Genomic DNA, 18750 nt, shown 5'->3' with positions numbered 1-18750 from the left:
TCGTCAACACTGTCGACTGAAGATGCCAGTCCCGCGACGGTTGAGATGTCGTACGTGGCAGTAGTTATACAGGATGATGTAGACGGCGCTTAGGACTGGAAGGTACTGTGGTAGCAATGGCTACAAGGTGTCTGATATGAAAAGAAAAGAAAAATGGAAGAGGGAGTCAAGATATGAGCAGCTCTTAGGAAGGTAATGCGCTCCTTTTGATCACTGACTGCCCGTAACGACAGAGATCGAAGGACGTGCAGAGAGATTTATCTGCAGCCTGGAAACCTAGGCACTCGAATGCCCTGTAAGATACGTCGTATTGTTGCGTGAAACCGTAACAGTACGATACAGATACAAACTTCTGTAAAGGAAGTTTTCTGTCAGCTATCACGCGCTAAACCCAATCTAGCACTATCAGCCCGAAGTGAGCGGCTGCACTGCTGGACAACACAAGACCGCCTCTGCAAATCAGACGACGATGCTTTGGTTTGGAAAGCTCTCACTCACTTGCTTGCAGGAGCCAGTGGCGATCTTTCCGAGGAGAGGTCTTCAGGCCAAGGTGTGAACGTTTCAATGAGGAGAATGAGGATGAAAAGGGTTCTTTTCACGAGCTGGCAATCGAGCTTCAAGCACCCTCTCAAGGACAATTAAAGGACAACGATCTTTGTGAGACCAGCAGACGATCCTCCTGCTCTTATATATTCTCCTTGTTGTCATGTTTACGCCATGGGCATATGTTGTTCAACCCTTCCCAGCTGAATGAATCCTTTGCATTGTCGCGCGCTACCAGAGTCAACCCTCTAAAACCTCCTCGCGCTGTCGACCCCCTGCGAACATAAGCATACTACTAACCTAGAGACGCTTAACTCACTCTACCCAAAAAGCCACTTTGGATTTGCCCTCCTATTGCCATCCCTGGTTCGCTCGGCGTCAACGCAGGCGGGGTGAGCTGGCGGCTCGCCCACGGAGATTGCCCCTCCTTGAATCAGCAAAGTCGCTTGACGCACATTTAGCTGACTGGCCTGCTTGGACCTCCGAGTTGGATCCCGTTTTCCCATCGTTTTCTCTCTAATGATTCCGTAACTAGTAGTCTGCTCCGGGACTTGCGACCCTTGTCGTTCTATCTCTTCGCAGGAGGATAAAGCGGCTGCAAGTATGGCTGGCGCTTCCGAGATTCTTCAACAACCCCTCATTCTCATGAGCCTGCAGAATTGCAGGCAACTTTGCTCGTTTCCATGGAGAAATCTGCAAAAGACGCCGTTTGCGACAGATCATCGTCGGTTCCTCTGCACTGCTACGTCTTGGCGGACTGATGAGGGTTTCGCACTAATTCTTGCAGAATCGCATCGATTCGACAGCCTGCTTCTGGCATCCTGGTCCTCTTCATCTCCTGACTGATACTTCAAGCTGGACATTGACGCTTGAGTATGGAGTTCTTGAGGTTGCGACGACATGGTTGGGTCACAATTGATGGTCCCGTCTACACGCACTGCAGTCACTAAATTTACAAATGGGTGGAAGAACAGGCGCTGAACAAGACAGTCTCCTGCGCTGAATCTTGAACGTGATAGACAGAGACGCTGGCCAAGCCAGCCCGCTTGTAAGTTAATGCGACGCGGTTATCCATCTGCCTATTTATCTAGTTCGGCTCTTAATGTATCAACAACATCTCCTATCAAACAAGCCTTATATTCCACTCTGATGTGTTGCCAATTGCGCCTTGTTGCTCTGCTATACGCTGCACTTGATGTCTCCTGCAACAAGGCTCAGGGCAGTCCTTCCTTTGTCAGTCTGGGGGCAAAGCCAAATGACTCGGTAACTGCTCTCACCAATTCCAGAGATACTTTCAGTGGAATAGACGAACTGGAGCTTTCTAGCACCCGGGACCCTGTCAGGACTGAATCGGATAACTCGCCAAGCTGCCCTTCGAATGGGAGGCTCTCAACTGGACGGACCAGGAAACTCATACAGGCCTTGACCCGAAGGCAACAGTAAACCTGAGCTTACTTTATCGAGCTTCGACGGAAATGTGGAGGTACTACAGCGATGCAAGGACACGGTGGGAAAGCTTTTGAGTAGTCAAATGGTAGTGAGATGTCAACCCGGATCTTTGCACGCAGACCTGTTATTGTTCCAGCAGTCAGTTAAAAAGCCATTTAAGCGAAAGATCGAATCAATGGAGGCTTCAGTCACGGCGAAGAAATCCAATACGCTTCCTTGATGGGCCAGTGTACAATTACAACAGACTACGATGACACTGACAGCAACGAGGGGAGACAAGCAAGCATTAGATTTGGACTCGAATTCGGTCAATTTGGGCATCTCGCAGACACCCCTCGCAAGAAAATACAAGATCTTTTTGATCTCAGAATACTGAAATTCAGAAACCGAGGCAACCTGGCTAAGAGGGTCCTAGATCTTCCTCGAGACCCCAACGCAAGCAAGCGAAAGAGCTTCCGAGACTTTTTCGTCGAGCGCCGTCGAGAAGAGGCGCATAGTGATGAGCTTCAAGACATCTGAGGTCACCTCTTAGCTGTTCATCCGGCTAATACCTCTCAAAGATACCGTGTAGCTCGTGATTGTATCTTTTCAAGGCATGCATGATTGTTATGAGTGTCAAAAACAGGTTGGAAGAGCTGCAAGACCACAGTATTGGGAACCATTTGTTAGTCTACACTGTTGTGATATGATACGGTCTTTAAGGGAGTCGACTTCACGCTGTATCCTTGAACCTTCAGGCTATGTATCATACACGGCTTGTACCTAGAACACAAGCATTGCAGCTGAGAGAGGCAGGTGCAGATGGTGACATTTGAGCTTTCCCCAAATTGCTCTTTCCATAACTGTTTATCCCAGAGGTCAATAACATCCCGTTTCTGAAGTTTCCTAACCTTCTTACCATCACCATTTTCACAATCATCACCATCTTCACCATCACAACGACTGCAACTACTACACAATGCCTTGGGAGTGGGCCCAGAACGTCGTGCTGATCATCAAGTTGGTGGGTTGGGGGGGTCCATCCTCCTGCACTTCGGGTGGAAGGGGGGGAGGGCAGCGATGGAGAGCTGGAATGATGGGGCGGGGGACAGCACTATGGTGCGACTGAAGCGTGCGGCGTGGACGTTCGTTCCGACAGTCGCAAGCCTCGAAGCGGCCCAGGAGGGGGTGAGAGACCTGGCGAGGGGGCGGGGGCAGGGGTAAGGTGAGGAGAGGGTGTAGACGGGGTTGAGAGAGGAAGAGAGGTTGTTTTTTTTTTTTTTTGAAGGGGGGGGGGGGGGTCGGACCAGTCCACCGGTGCGGCCCACACCAGCGTCGAGTTCACACTTCTGCGCAGTGCTGGTGACGAGTACCTGTTCGCTGGGGAACAGGGAAACCAAGATGACCTCACAAACAACAAGCATCGAATCAACTTCATGGATAAAGCAATCCTCGGAACCGCCACATACAACACACATGAATTGCTTCTCAACCGAAGGACCCGATTTTCTCGATGCAGAACAGTCACCGAGATAGAGAATGCGAGCTTCAGCTCCCTGAAGCATACGACGTTCTGCAGTGGCTCTATTGAGCTGTCTTTCGAATTTCCCTTCTGGACTGCGGAATCAACTGAAACGAGTTGCCGCCAGTTTCTACTCTTGCAAAGCTGTGAGAGGAATCATCAGCCTTGTTCCAACTCGGAGAATAAAACAACCGTCCATGCCTTCACGAACCCGAAGAGAAATCAATCGAGCCCGTCGCCACCATCCAAAGTCAGAAACCTCCAGGTGCCGTTGAAAATCAGATCTACTATAGAGCTTTGGCGATACCTCTCCGTTCGACCACCACAATCCGTACACCTAGGATGTCATTAACCCAGACCGGTGGCTCCTACTTTGGGGCTGCGATGTTGGCGCCAAACAAACATGCGCCGTTCCTGTCGTGGTTGACAAGGTGGCTTAACCTTGTTGGACAGGTGGAAAACATCCTAGTTATGGACTATAACCGATGATAACTGGGTGGCAGTTCGCAGTTACCACAGGCATCAGTTTCGGCTGCGCAAGCCTCATCGCCACCGCACCCCCGTCAAGTGTGTCAGGCTATACTCATCGCGCTACTCATCGCGCTAGCATGTCTAAATCCTCTGGGCCTTCTGAGTTTTCTGCGGGATTTTATGCTCCGATCCTCGTCAGCCACGGTCTTATCAACACCTTCGGCGTGCATGCCTAGCGACATCTGAATAATACGTCGATTATCTTGCATAGCCACGGGGTGATGAGTCGGATATATTTCCGCAAGCAAAGCTACTGTCCAATATTTCGAAATGTCTCGTTCCCTTCATATGGAAATGAGATTCTTCTGCATTGAGCCTCTCTGGCAATGCAACCTAATCAACAGGACGATGGAAGATTGGAAAACATGTAACCCCCCTTATGTACATAAAAAGAATTAGCCATTGTTTGGTTTGTGTTCAAAGCAGGAAAGTCGATCATCCTATTTGATAAAATATGTCGATGGTTGAACCCGTCGGTTGATTGCTCGTAGAATACTAGGGGTTGCCAATAGGAAGAAGAAAGGAGGCTGTGGAGGCTTCTTGGCTGAACCTAGGAATGAGCTGGGATTACTGTATTAAAAATATGTTGTATGATGTCAGGAAAGTACCTAGTTCTCGCAGAATCCCCACCCGCACCTTGAGAAGGAGACCTCGACAGGGATGATCCGTAGGACCTCAATAGGCGTAAACTCCATTATCTCCATCCTCTATTCCGTACCAGAAGTCCACCATATTCGTCGCATCACCCATAGACCACCATAGTCTCACCATTGTATAGAGTGAGCATTTCATCCATCCTTCATAGTCTTCATCGCCTTCATCTGCTTCCGGAAACGCCTCAATAACCTTAACATACCATGTGTTGATCTCCTCTACACAGCCCATACCATGCATTTCCTTATGCTCTTCTGCCAAGGGTACCTCATTCACCAGCAACTCAAGAACCTCATCATCAATCATCATACAAACACGGTATTTATTCCACCGATCCTGCATACCTTGTCCTTCTACCCAAGATTCAAAATGCGAACGCACATCCTTGATTGACGCCCCATTGAGTCGTTCTGGATCCTCCATAATGGTTAACCGGTGGCACGCCCATAGCTCATCGTTTGGTGTGGGGTCTGCATCTTGGAGACCCATGGTGTGCATGTCTCGGTAGACTTCTCGCTTGATCCAGGAATTGATAATGTTAATCGCTTTGCCAAATGCTGGGTCTGATTTATATGTGGTGCGATAGACTACCCAACCCCATGATTCTTGTCGCCGTTCACGGACGTCAGCAAGAATTCGACGAGACTGACGGTTCCTGTCCAGAGTGATCTGATCTAGACCAGGAATAGAGTACATTATATCGTAGAAGGGGACGTCTGTGGATAGGGAGTGGTAGGAAGGCGGGAGGGTAAAAGGAAACAGGTGTGCAGCGACAACTGTACAGATATATATATACATACATGTGGGGTGGTTCGGGCTATAGTTATACGAGATGTATGAGCAGTACAACCCACCTAGATCCACGCACGGCAACAACCTTGAGTAACATACTGAGAACGTTCTAATGGATTTAAGAAGGGTGAACCTAAGAACTAAAAGAGATAGATAATAATAGAAGAATAAGGTAAGGAAATTTACGACCATGAAGCTTGGTCAAAGTATTCAGAGGATGAGCAAGCAGTAGCCATGTAACTAACTAACTATGCCTCTGGTTCTGTGAAACCTGAGATGTTCAGCCCTTAAGGTTTTCCTAGGGAAAATGTTTTCAGTATGTTTTCTACTTAAAACCTCCTAATACCTACGTAATCAGACACTGATCAGATCATGGTGTATTACGTCCAGAGTTCGTAAGATACCTAATGACCATGGAATGGAATGGGTTTAGGTACTTAAGGTCAGCGCATCCTCACATTGTGTTGACCAGTTCTCAACCTGTACTTGTTACTATGCTTACCCTGCAAAATGCCTCTGATCGGTTACAAGAAGCAGCACTTCAAAACATTAATGAAAATTGCCAATTCAGTACGCCTGAACACAGTACGAACTCTTAATGCGCACAGTCCAGCATCTCTCTACTGCCTTCCTGTTGAGTTGATCTGCCACATCTGTCAATATCTTCCTATTGCTGAGACCTTCTGTCTGATGATAAGCTGTGCTCGCTTCTGGTATGCAAGAACCGGTATTCAAGCTTTTGTCCGTGTGCAACAGAAGTTGGATGCAACAGCCTGCAATAGCTGGTGGCTTACTGAAGCACGTTTTCATATCCTCCGCCTGATGGAATTTGATAAACGTTGTGGGAAAGGCATCAGGTCTTTTTGTTGCTGGGCGTGTATGAGGACTCACCCAAGATCAGGCTTTTGCTCCCTGCATGTGCAGAAACCTGTCAATCTGAAGTTCTCAATTGAAGAGCAAAGGGTAAACTGCTCAGTTGCTGTTACCCGCATCTGCAGATATCGACGCAGGAGTATCTGGGTGGGCATGTGCCATGAAATGACATTTGTTGAGCTCCGGAACCTTGTGCGTGGAATGGAGACTTGCAAAGAGAAAGTTGGCTCATCTGTTATGATCCCTGCTGGCGGCTGCTTTTCAGAGCATGTGGAGTTCAATCTAAACACCATGCATATCTTATCCCGGTTCTACCTTGGTAGACTCTCAGATCTTGGTCCGGTTGGCTTTAGGCAACTATGTCGGAATGCAAGGCTTCCAATATGTCCACACAGGGGAGTTGATACGCTTCAAAGGTATTTCTTCCGACCTATGAGTCCAGGTGAATTCCGTGTTTGCCCTCACTGTGGGGCAGAATTCTGGGTGACAGTCACCTCCGATGGATTGATTGAGCTCCATATCTCTCGCTATGTTGGCAACCTTGCATCAGGGCGTTGTCGCGTCTGGGTTGCAGCATCATATGAATATGTCAACCCTGACTTGCTTGATCATTGCCGGGCATTTGCAGACTGGTTGGATAGCATGTATAATCCAGAAACCGGTGCTGTATATAACGGAGGCCAATTTGAGATATTCGCGCCCGCTCGAAAACCAAGGTACAGATTCCATTCGACTGAACCATGGCCAAGATGAATACAGCAGAGGATGCAGGGACCGGTGTGGATGACGACAGGTGAGCTGAGCTGGGATACTCAACATAGGAATGAAGATTAGAGGATTCTTTGGTTTTTAACCTTATTGGGATTTGCTGTTCTTCATTTTCAACTATGTACGAGCCCTGGTCTCAAACAAGGAATTGGCAAGGCAAGCTAGCGAGGAAACAATAGTTCTGAATATTAGCTCGGCTGAGCAAGACGAAAGAGCCAGCCTACCTACCATTGACCGCGTTCTTCTAGCCTGGGAAATTCCGGGCCGCTTCTCTGTTATTTAGATTATCCTGGTTCGTTGGGATAAATAAGCGCCAGGTGTTCTAGATCATTCAAGTTACTCTATTAGATGGACAGATGCTCTACCTTTTGATGTGACAACCATATTCCTATCACTCTGATAGATAGCGCTCTGTCAGACGGGGCGTAAACTGGGGTAGTCTTTTGAGTAAGGGAAGGAGTAGGGGAAGAGATCGGGGATATAGTGACATTGCATTCAAACATAACATCAATCAATCATAAAGCAAAGCACCAAAACAACAGAATCATATCCCCACTGGATATCATTCACAAAGCAGAAAATCAACAACACCAATGACTCCACAACCATCTCCATGTGAGTGGAAATGACTGCATATGAGTTTGCGCCTTGAGAATTAACCCCGCAAGTCCTTTGCCAACCTCGCCAGAAAAATGTGCTTGTCATGTCCCTCACTGTCCTGCAGGATATAACTCGACAGCACCAGGAAAGAGTGGAATAGGAGACTCTGGGTGCCGAACAGAATGGGACGCCGATGTGGCTTCGGATTTTGTCGGATTCGTGAGCACGATCGGCTGCCCGAGTGGAACGTCGATGTAGTGTGTCGACGTGTCGCGTGTGGTCCGCAGAATCTCCAAGTTGGTAGCCAAGTGGCACGAGTCCCGTCAAGGGATTCTCGGCCGTCATGAGACTCAATCTCGTCTGAGAACGGAAAAGAAACGCAAGGAAACACATGTCTTCCAATTTAGAGCAGCAGATAGTGCCAGCCATTCCGCTGCATCACGTCCCGCCAGTGGACCTGTTGTTTCTTGATCTCTCTCATGCCTGACCCTGTGCCGTTGCTCTCTGGAGATGCAGACCTCTCGATCTTGGGCACGGGACTGCCCGACGATGCTGACGATGACGACGTTTCCTCTGGCGTATAGTAGCTGTCGGTCGGCTCGTCGGTAAGTCGCCAGACCTCCTGCAGTAGTCGATACATGCGGCCAAAGCTGCCCAGGTCGGCGTGATCGCCTAGCAGGGAGGCGCGCTCGGCCAGCACAGCTCGGAAATGGCTCGTCGGCGCAGAAAATGCACCCGTGATCAATAGGGGCCAGACGAGGGAGCGGTCGAAGCCATTGGGGCCGGAGGGAATATAGTTCAAGGTGTTTGCGACTGCTGCGACCAGGTTGAGGTTACTTGGCTGGTTGCGGTCAAAGCCGGGGACCAGGCTGCAGAGATAGATTCTGGCCGCGATGCGGAAGACCGTCGTCATGTTCTTCGTCAGAACCTCGGGGCGAATGGCTCCTGTAGCGGGTGAGAACGGGTGCTCCAGGGTTTGATCCACCGGTTCGGTAAACTCCAGTTGTCGTCCGAGAGCGGACACATGCGAACACACGGCCATTGCGTCTATGCGACCTTCGGTCTTTAACGCGTCCAGACAGGTGATCTCCGAGATGAGGTACATGACACGGTCGTCGCAACCCATGAGCTCCCTCAGACCTGATGACGAGCCACTAAGGTGCTTAGCACGATAGGTGTGGGCGAATTGGGGTGTCCTCCCTTGCATAGTGGAACCCAGGATGTCGATCCACGATGTTAGTGTCATGCTGAAAGGAGGCAGTAAGTACGGGTTTCCATCAGGGACAGCAGTCGGAAGACCGAGCCTGTTGACCAGATTTGACGCGGCTTGAAAGTGGTCGAACCAAGGGATGTCAGGAAGATAGTCATCCGCGGGACCGACGGAACAGTGGAAGAAAATCATAGCAAGCGTGGCATCCAGGATCTCTTCATGGTTCACGTCCTCACCGAGAGCCTGACATAGTTGAGAGACAGCCTCGAACCGGTGGCGCATGATGTCATGATCAATCTGCTCTCCGACGAATCCTTCGGTGGTCTTGAGGTGGATGGCGGCAACGCTGAGACAGCAGTGAAGGTAGCACTTATTGGTTTCCAACGCCTGCAGTATGGCCTGGGCCCTTGTGTGCCCCCGTTGATGCGCCTCTAGAACCGGAAAGATGATGCGCAAGACATTGTGGATGAAGTGGTCGAGTAGCGGACGATCATGGTCACTGACTGGAATATTTGACTGCAATGTCGTGTACGTCTGCCCAATACTCTGCTCACAAATCGCCGGGTCAATACCTGATAGATTCGGTGCTTGAGAGAAATATTCATCTTGCAACCACTCCTCGCCAGGGAATGTAGGAAGGGGCGCGCTTAACTGCGGAGCGGTAAATGTGCTAAAGGTTGAGATCGAGGAATCATGGCGCAAGGGGACGTCATTGATGAAAGTCTGTCGTTCTGTCTTGACATCGATCTCGTATGGAGCGTAAGGTGCATACATCGTCTGGTTCAGACCGGGCGTCGGAAGATGTGATGAAAAGAGATCGTATGTCTCGGTGTAACCCGGGCGGTTGAATTCGAATACCGGTGACAAGGGCGATGTGGCAGCCATGTTGCGACTGCGAGCTAATGGGTCTATTGTAGAGCCCTACTGTTAGTGCAAAGACAAGTAAGTTGAGTGAAGGTGCAGTAGTCCTACCAGTCGCGGACCCATTGCGCTCATTCATCTTCGTCTGCTTGATCTTATTCTTGATGCGCTCCTTTTGAATCCTTCGCTGTTCGGCATTTCCCCACCAGATCGGACGCTTATATTCACATTTCACGCAGAGATTGCTGCAAGCACCGCAGGCTGGGTGCTTTTCATCACACTTCTTCCTGCGCAGTCGACATGTGAAACAGCCTAGACTCGTTAATAAGACGATTCGACCAGATAGAAACTGAGATGATGCCAGTAGAGTAACCAACCAGATCGAGAGCGCTTGTGCAGTTTGGCGGTCTTCTCCGGCGTCCCTACGGACACTTCTTCACCGGGCGAGGGCGATTGGGTTGAATCGACCCTCTTGACGGCGTTCGAGGCCGAGGACTTCTTCCTTGACGCTACAGGCATTGTGCTAGCAGAGTTGTAGAAACACGTCTTTATCGGTATCGGTCAAAGTCGTCTGGTGCCGGTGAATGACGACGGGAATGACAGGATACAGGTCGCCTGGAGCTGTTGCTTGTCACACCGAGTATTAAGTCGCAAAGCTGAGCCAGCAGCCTTTGCTATATCTATATTAGAGATAAGAAAAGAAAGGCGCGGCTATGCAAAGGACAAGGCGATGGTATAACTCTGGCAAGGTAACAAGTAAACATCGGCGGTGACTCCGTGGGATTGATGAACCTTTAAAAGCAAGGTTCACACCCAACAGGCACGCCATGATGTTTCTATTTTGGAATCAGATAGCCGAGAGAGAGGACGGACTTGCAGTGGTGAACGCCTCGAGCGGGGGATGGCAGGGGAGATCATCTCAGGCGTAGTACACTAGCAGGGGGAATAAGCAAAACTAGCGGGAGAATTCCCTGCGCCGATAGTAAAGAGTTGGTCTGCGAAGTTAGCCAGAGCTAATTTTGGATAATTGTGATCATTCTGGACATTTGCTGCCTCCAAATTGGCGCCCATGCACTGGATGATGCGGAGATGATTGGACTCTTCTTCCATGGCTGGGAAATTCATTGGATTTAGACTCATCTCGAGGTCTGTGCCCAACGAATCCATGCAGATATTGAGGGAAATTAGTGCAACCATTATGCATGTTACTATGATAGTTTGCTTGATTCTTTGTTCAAGATACAATGTCTTTTTTTTTTGGGTGAGAGGTAACTTCTGTATAGCGAAGGATGGCAGAATCAAAGCAGACTGTATGTCGACATTCTACTGTAAGCTCCTCCTGGTTGAGACCAGCAACCGAGAAGTACTTCGCTAGCTATGGCCAGCAGAAAGCAGTTATCGTCCTGTAGAAAATGTCTGACAAATTGCTCGTGACCTAGCTGATAATAAAACTCTATAACCAATGAGAGTCATAGCTCATCTGTTCTCGAGAAGTGGAATTAGCTCTAAACTTCAATTACTTACCGGATCTGGAAAATGTAGAAAAGGGGACAACGCATATTGAGTGCAATCATAGCATCCAGTGACTTCTTCCTGAATCCTGGGTACCTCCAGAGTTCAGAGGGGAAACCAGAGAGAGTTGGCAGAGCCAACAGTCAGATTGACAAGCACCAATCGATGTCTCTTGGACGAGGAGCCTAGAGCACTAACAATGCACCATGAGACCAGGATGATTGCCCTAGTCCGACCAATCAGATACTCAAACCGAGTGGGCGAAATCAACAGAAATTCGGAAACACAGAATGACCAGAAAGGCTTTGCGGGGCTAACCTTAGCGGGATGAGCCAAGCTTCCTTGTACAACCGGTGATTGGCTAGAGGCCTCTACCTTGGTGGACGCCATCGAGGGTTTAGCAGGATCGTGTTGTGCAGAGCGGGAAACCCGCAGCCAACCGTGCTGGGTGGACCGAGTCAGTGCTACACCAACAGAGTTTGGCCAAGATACTAATTTGTGATGAATCTGAGGGTTGGTGAAGTTGATTGACTGCAGAGCGATGTTTTTGCTCCTTGAGGGTTAGACCACACATGTAAAGCTGCCTTAATTAGTAACATTTAGCCGCCAAGCAGAAAGCCAAATGCCTGTTAATCTGTCAACCATTTGCTAAATTGTCCCATATCAAGCCATCTGCCCAGAGATTACTATTAATAATTTTCCTGCTGTTCCATGCTAACCACAGTAATTAATCGGAATTTCCTACACCCCATGGTCTTATTTGGTGATGATGGTTGGCTAATCCCAGTGTCTCTCCGATGCACATCTGTCAGTCAGGGAACTTTTAGCTGTGGCTGGTCTGCACACTAGATCTCGAGTCACACCGTCACTCTTCGAGTCTTCGGAGTACTCCACAAACAATCCGCTTGTTTGTATAGAGCCTGGTGGATGTGAACCGACTTCTCTTCCCACTTCAACATTCTGGTAGCTTGAATTAGGTACTCTTAGGATTCAATACATTTCATTATCTTCCTCTCCTTTTTTTTACCACCTCCACGAAGTCAAGGTAGTCAACGTTCGAATATCATCCTTCCCACTGCACCCCGCCGTCACCTGCCTGTGAAGTTTCTTATCACATTCCTGCAGCTGCAGATCCAATTGGAGTGATTTAGTGCAATAATTACCGGCGGTATCTAGTGACTAGGCCAATCGTAGATCAGAGTGGCCGATCACACTCCTGCAGGATCCCCTGTCAGAAGCACATGCCAAGTTGTGACAAAATGCCTTACGGAGTTACATCTGGGAAGTTCACCACCTAAGCCACGATAAGCCCATCAACAAAAGACTGCCGTCCTATCTCTGGTACTACGATCATCACGACTTGCTCTGCCTAGCACAAACCAAAGATGACAGTATCTAATTCATGGGTATTTGGCTGCCTTCGCAACCAACTGTTAATCCAACCATAGTTGAGGCCAACGACGGGTTTACTAATCGAATATGTGACAAAGTGACATTAGGACCTCGCCATGGAACATCAGCGCTAACCACTCCCGGTTGCTTACCTTTCGAAGGGTAGACGCAGACGCTTAACTCCTCTCCCCGTGTTGAAATCGGAGCCCATGTTCTCTCCTCAATGCAGCCAATTGATCAGGTTCCTTGTTATTTATAGCCAAATTATTCCTAGAAGAGGAATTTACTGCTCAACCCTTCGTTCTGCCGATTTGGGTATGCACACTCAGATTTGTTCCCCTAATGTGGGCGGAAACCGCCTGGTGATGTACTCAACCGTTATCGCATCATCTCTTCCAGCTCTGGGTTCGATGTAGAGGATACAGCCAAAAGTGCTCATCTCCTTCACTTGTTTTCCGAACAGTCTACGAAGCTCAATGTGGACTCTCCTTGCATTGAAAGCGTTGCAGCGTACAAAACATCTTGAGATAACTCTGTATATACTTTCATATTCGTACTTTCTAAGTGAATCAACCTACTTTGCATCATCATCATACATTGGAGAGCAATCATAGCTCGAAACGTTAAGCGGCAAGAACTCACGCTGCCGTAATGACCTTGCATCGATAGTCTGCCATGTGCTCTCAACGTCCTTCGCCCTCCACTAGACTCTGAGAGGATCCTTCTAGAAATCTAAATCTTCGTCTCGCCTTCATCGCTAAGCGCCAGATCTAAACCTAACTCTCGCTCCATGATTCCGTCTTAAATCACGAGCAATTCCTCTCAAATCCTTAAGCGCCCACGATATCTGTGAGTTTCAGCCTCGACTTAACCAAAATAGAAGTAAATACTGCTTTTCTTGTCTCAAGAGCAAAGACTCACACTTGAGTCATTGACCATGCATCCTTATCGTTTGAAGCATGATCTAGGCCTCGGTGTATGAAATGATGTGGTATCTAAACATATCTCAAGGCAGACTTACTTCAGCCTGCTATCATGTTGTATCGACATGGGGAAGCCCAGGTTAGTGTTATAGGCGGTTGCGTGTGAATCATCTCAGGCACTCTCTCGACTCTATCATAGGTTAAGCGCGCCTGAGCTATGTATGATGCTCTCTTGTTCTTTTCAAATCAGCATGAAGGTGACCATGGGAGAGTCGAGGACAAGAGACCTCCAGGCCCAGTCACACGTATTGTGGAAGCGTAAGAGTCTTTCTAGATGCTGGAGGCATTGTCCTGTCCGTGCTTAAGATTGTAACATTCATAGCGAATTTATGTCTTCGGATGTCAAAGTGATCAGTATGCTAGTAAATACATGGCTGTCGCTGAAAGAAGTTGATGCGGATCGGGAAAATATATAATGACGTAAGACTGGCGGGATGTAGTCAATTCTCAAGATAAAAGTCTCAAATGCATTGTTTTGAATTCCGCTATAATTGATGATGAGGTTAGTAGTTCTCTGTGTAAGTGATGTAAAACCATGTTTGATGTAATAGCAACATGGTGCGAGCTTGGGGCTGACACATGCAGCAGCATGTTTAAGCTTACCGTCATCGCGGCTGATCTCTCCGCTTCTCGATGATTCCTACTTCCGGCAACCAGCACTATCTTCCGCCAGACTCCTGCCATCACTCCTCTCATCCGAGCCCAGGATCTTCGATAGCATGTACCTGTGGTCGCCATGTTACGTTCACCGATAGCCCGTGCTATATTCCGCAGCGCTACAGCGCGATCAACAGTTCCGTCTTCGTCGCAGTCGGCCTCGCGCATTGCGATTCCTGTCCTCGATTCTTCCTACTTCTCCGCCCAAACATTCCGATACCCACGTTTTCCTTCTGCAACACTTGGACTCGCCTCAAGGGCCTTCACATCTTCCTCGCAGACTTCTTTTCGCTTTCCTAACAGATACTTCTCCTCGTCGGCCAGGCTATCCTACAGATACGGCGGTGATAGATATCGGCGATTTGACGGCCCCAGTCGCGGAACGCTTTTTCAGCGATTGTTGACCAATGCGAGACCATACCACTTTGTCATAATTGGCGTCGTGATCGGCGGTATCTATGCCAGCAATGTCGAAACGGTGGAGGTGAGCTTGCTCTTTTGTCTTCGATAACCAGTCCGGTGTGATTTCGGAGGATACATGGAGGATGGAAATTGAATGGCGCTCAATCATTCGTTGTCTAGTACCCTATTTCTGACGCCTTTTCTCCCAGATGACCGGCCGCCGACGATTCAATTGTGTCTCCTCTCACCAGGAACTAAAATTAGGTCAACAAAGCTATGAAGAGGTTTTGAGATCAACACGCGGGAAGATTCTCCCCGAGAATCATCCGCTGACAATCATGGTGAACCGGGTTCTCGGCAGATTGATACCGCAAGCACCAATTGAAGGCGCAGATTGGAGAGTTCATGTCATCAAAGATGACGGCATGGTCAATGCTTTTGTTTTGCCTGGGTATGCATATCTTTCAGCATCACGGTCTGTTATCGTATGCCACTGACCCTACAAACAGTGGGAAAGTGTTTGTCTACACAGGCATCCTGCCAATTTGTAAAGACGAGGACGGGCTTGCAGCTGTATTGGGCCACGAAATTGCTCACGTTGTCGCGCATCATCCAGCAGAACGCATGAGCAACAACATCCTGACAGTTGGAGCCGTGTTCATTATCTCTATACTATTTGACATTTCAGGCCAGATTCCTTCGCTACTGCTCAACTTGATGTACAGCTTGCCTAATTCGAGGACACAAGAGGTAAGACTTGCTCCCTTGCCCCGCAGATGAACCGTACGCTGAACTACTTTCAAGGCTGAGGCAGACAACATTGGCTTGAGTATGGTCTTCAATAATGAGAGATCGTCTTAATGCTAATCCGGCCTAGTGATGATGTCAAAAGCTTGCTTCGATCCTGAGGCTGCTGTCGGACTGTAAGTCATTACCCTTGGTCCACTGCATTTATGACAGAAGTATCGTCGACTTTGGTATGTGTGGCTCACATATCTTCACAGTTGGGCGCGTATGCAGAAAGCAGAGCAGGAGGCACCGCCTCAATTTCTGTCAACACACCCTTCGGTAAGACTCAACCCGCCCTGAGTCTTGCAGTACCGTGATCTGACCTTTCTAACAGAGCTACAACCGCATGGAATCAATCCGCGGATGGTAAGACCTCCGACTTCCAACGTCCTCTGGGGTGTGCTGACGAATTTCTAGGCTAGGGAAGGCCGAGGAAATCTACGAAGATAGTGGATGTAGTACCCTGGGCAACTACAGTAAGTGCTCCTAACAAACCAGTCGCTCATCCTGAGGCTTGACTAAACAATAATCTTCAGTGCCAGGATTTCGCCAAGCTTCAAACGACTACTACAGGTGGTGAGCGATCGTTACTGGGATGACCTGGCTTGTATTGTAGGATATAATCTAACGTATAATTATGAAATCACGACTCATGCAAATTAAGTATAATTTTCAGGATAAGTCATCTGTATGGGTCCAAGTATTATTGTATGTCCCAAAAAGGAAATGCCCTAGCCCCTCCAGATGCAAACCAGCCAAACACCCGCCGCCGCCTGACCGTCTTGAAAGCTCCATCAAAAATTCCCGGAGCAGCACGTAGCTTCTGTGATAGCACCGTCTTGCTTTCTTCTTCCTCTTCCAATTTTCTGTCTGCTTCGAGGGGAAGCTTTCTTCAAAATGTCGTTGTCTATGCCTGGTCCCAGTCAGGCGGGTCTTTTCAAGCCTGGATACCAGAGGTAAGCGAGTTGTATTTTGTGGAATGTCCCGCTCAGCGTACTCCGCGTTGAGTTGAGGGCATGAGATCCAGCAACGCATTCAAGCTCTCAGAGATAGTCAATGTAACTGACACCGCGATTGCTACAGTCATGATGCTGAAGACGGCGCCGTCATTCGCAATATCGAGGCCTGCCAGGCGATCTCCAAGACCGTTCAAACATCGCTCGGTCCCTATGGCCGCAATAAGATCGTCATCAACCACCTGCAGAAGATGGTACTTACGTCGGACGCCGCTACGATTCTCCGCGAGTTGGATATCGTGCACCCGGCTGCCAAGCTGCTTGTCATGGCGAGTCAGCAGCAGGATGCGGAGATGGGTGATGGTACTAACATGGTCATTATTCTGGCGGGAGAGCTGTTGAAGAAGGCCGAGGAACTGCTACGGATGGGCTTGAAGACGAGTGATATTACTCAAGGATACGAAAAGGCACAGAATTACGCTCTGAAAGTACTAGAGGGTGAGTTGTTTGGTCATTCACTTTCTCACCGCGTTTTTCAGGGGTTATCCAATACGCCTCGCTTCCGAGCGTATGTTCTTCATCTGCTGACCGATATTGTGTTGATAGACCTCGAAGTCGATCGCTTGAAGGAACTACGCTCTCAGGCAGAACTCTGCAAGGCTCTTCGTACGGTCGTCGCCAGCAAGCAGTCCGGAACAGAGGATCTCTTGGCATCGTTAGTGGCGGAGGCGGTCCTCGCTGTTCTGCCCAAGAATCCTGTCAATTTCAATGTCGACAATGTTCGCGTTGTCAAGATCATGGGTGGTAGCTTGGAACAGTCCCGTGTGATCAAGGGTATGGTCTTCGGGCGGGAGCCTGAGGGTACCATCAAGAAGGCCCGCAAGGCAAAGGTTGGAGTTTTCAGCTGTCCTATCGACATTTCTCAGACCGAAACCAAGGGCACCGTGCTCTTGAAGAATGCGCAGGAGATGCTTAACTTCTCAAAGGGAGAGGAGGACCGCCTGGAGGCGGCCATCAAGGAGCTTTACGACTCCGGACTCCGTGTTGTCGTTGCTGGCTCCTCCGTCGGTGACTTGGCTCTGCACTATCTCAATCGATTCAACATTCTTGTCATCAAGATCCTTTCCAAATTCGAGCTTCGCCGTCTCTGCCGTGTCGTTGGCGCTACGCCCTTGGCTCGTCTTGGCGCTCCCATGCCCGACGAGATGGGCAGCGTTGACGTTGTCGAGACCACTGAGATTGGTGGTGATCGTGTGACCGTTTTCCGCCAGGAAGAAGCCAACGCTGTAACGCGTACTGCCACCATTGTCCTGCGTGGAGCGACTCAGAACCACCTAGACGACGTCGAGCGTGCCATTGATGACGGCGTCAATGCGGTCAAGGCTATCACGAAAGATCCTCGACTCGTTCCTGGCGCTGGCGCTACTGAGATTCAGCTTGTGGAGAAGATCTCGGCTTTCGCTGACAAGACCCCCGGTTTGCCCCAGTATGCCATTCGCAAATACGCCGAGGCTTTCGAGGTCATTCCTCGTACTCTCGCCGAGTCCGCTGGCTTAGACGCCACGGAGGTTCTCTCACGTCTCTATACAGCGCACCACCGCGCGACCAAGGCCTCCGAGTCGGAGGAGTCCGAAGAGGGCAGCTCCGAGGAGGAAGAACCCTACTGGACTACAGGTGTTGATCTGGAGGCTGGCTCTTCGACTGGTACCTTGGATGCGGTTGATGAAAGTATTCTGGATCTCCTGGCTTCGAAGAGCTGGGCAATCCGTCTGGCCAGCGAGTCCGCTCGGACAGTCCTCAGTGTTGATCAAATTATTGTCGCCCGACAAGCGGGTGGCCCAAAGCCTCCAGGCCCTAACCCCAACTGGGACGAAGACTAAATGTTTTTAGCTATGACGAAATCTTTATAGTATGGGGGCACAATGCAGGATGCCATTAGAGGCATGATCTTACGAAAAGTCTATTGACTGGAAATTTGAGACAATATGTATAAGACATGCGACTATAGCGGTAATACTATCTATGACTCTCAACCCAGTGCGACTGGTAGTAATAACATTCAATCCTCGTTCCCAATCGCTGTATCTTGTCAATGAATGGATCTGGCACGCCGGAAGTAGGGGGAACCTTGACGGAGGTGGCATCACGTGACTAGTTGGATTTTCCGGGCCGAGCTCGACTTTCTTTTTCATGAGTATCGGTTGATCGCGTTGTCGAGGCCCTTCATCGTTCCTGTCCCACACCCTCCCTTCGTCTTTCCAGTTACGACCCTCAACT

At 49.2% G+C, this 18750-nt stretch overlaps 4 protein-coding genes across 4 annotated transcripts; 2 read left to right on the top strand and 2 right to left on the bottom strand.

The window, feature by feature from the left end:
* Nucleotides 1-4699: 4699 nt before the first annotated feature.
* On the bottom strand, nucleotides 4700-5374 carry Aud_007363 (uncharacterized protein; the record flags this gene model as incomplete). Its single annotated transcript, XM_043292256.1, has 1 exon — nucleotides 4700-5374. The coding sequence occupies one exon, from the start codon at nucleotides 5372-5374 to the stop codon at nucleotides 4700-4702; it is 675 nt and encodes a 224-aa protein (XP_043148191.1).
* A 2740-nt stretch (nucleotides 5375-8114) lies between these two features.
* On the bottom strand, nucleotides 8115-10301 carry Aud_007362 (Zn(II)2Cys6 transcription factor; the record flags this gene model as incomplete). Its single annotated transcript, XM_043292255.1, has 3 exons — nucleotides 8115-9829; nucleotides 9894-10094; nucleotides 10160-10301. 3 exons carry the CDS (start codon nucleotides 10299-10301, stop codon nucleotides 8115-8117), a joined length of 2058 nt encoding a protein of 685 aa, XP_043148190.1.
* Nucleotides 10302-14405: 4104 nt separating this feature from the next.
* On the top strand, nucleotides 14406-16097 carry Aud_007361 (M48 family metallopeptidase; the record flags this gene model as incomplete). The annotated part of the gene is made up of 9 exons (XM_043292254.1): nucleotides 14406-14810; nucleotides 14938-15179; nucleotides 15238-15478; nucleotides 15533-15557; nucleotides 15606-15651; nucleotides 15733-15796; nucleotides 15852-15883; nucleotides 15935-15993; nucleotides 16054-16097. 9 exons carry the CDS (start codon nucleotides 14406-14408, stop codon nucleotides 16095-16097), a joined length of 1158 nt encoding a protein of 385 aa, XP_043148189.1.
* Nucleotides 16098-16414: 317 nt separating this feature from the next.
* On the top strand, nucleotides 16415-18353 carry Aud_007360 (chaperonin-containing T-complex subunit CCT8; the record flags this gene model as incomplete). Its single annotated transcript, XM_043292253.1, has 3 exons — nucleotides 16415-16473; nucleotides 16601-16971; nucleotides 17080-18353. The coding sequence occupies 3 exons, from the start codon at nucleotides 16415-16417 to the stop codon at nucleotides 18351-18353; spliced, it is 1704 nt and encodes a 567-aa protein (XP_043148188.1).
* Nucleotides 18354-18750: the final 397 nt, after the last annotated feature.

The sequence above is a fragment of the Aspergillus udagawae genome (assembly GCF_001078395.1).
Source record: "Aspergillus udagawae IFM 46973 DNA, scaffold_5, whole genome shotgun sequence".
NCBI classification, from domain to species: Eukaryota; Fungi; Ascomycota; class Eurotiomycetes; order Eurotiales; family Aspergillaceae; genus Aspergillus; species Aspergillus udagawae.
The sequence above is the reverse complement of the archived record's forward strand: the minus strand, read 5'-3'. Positions and strand labels throughout refer to the sequence as shown.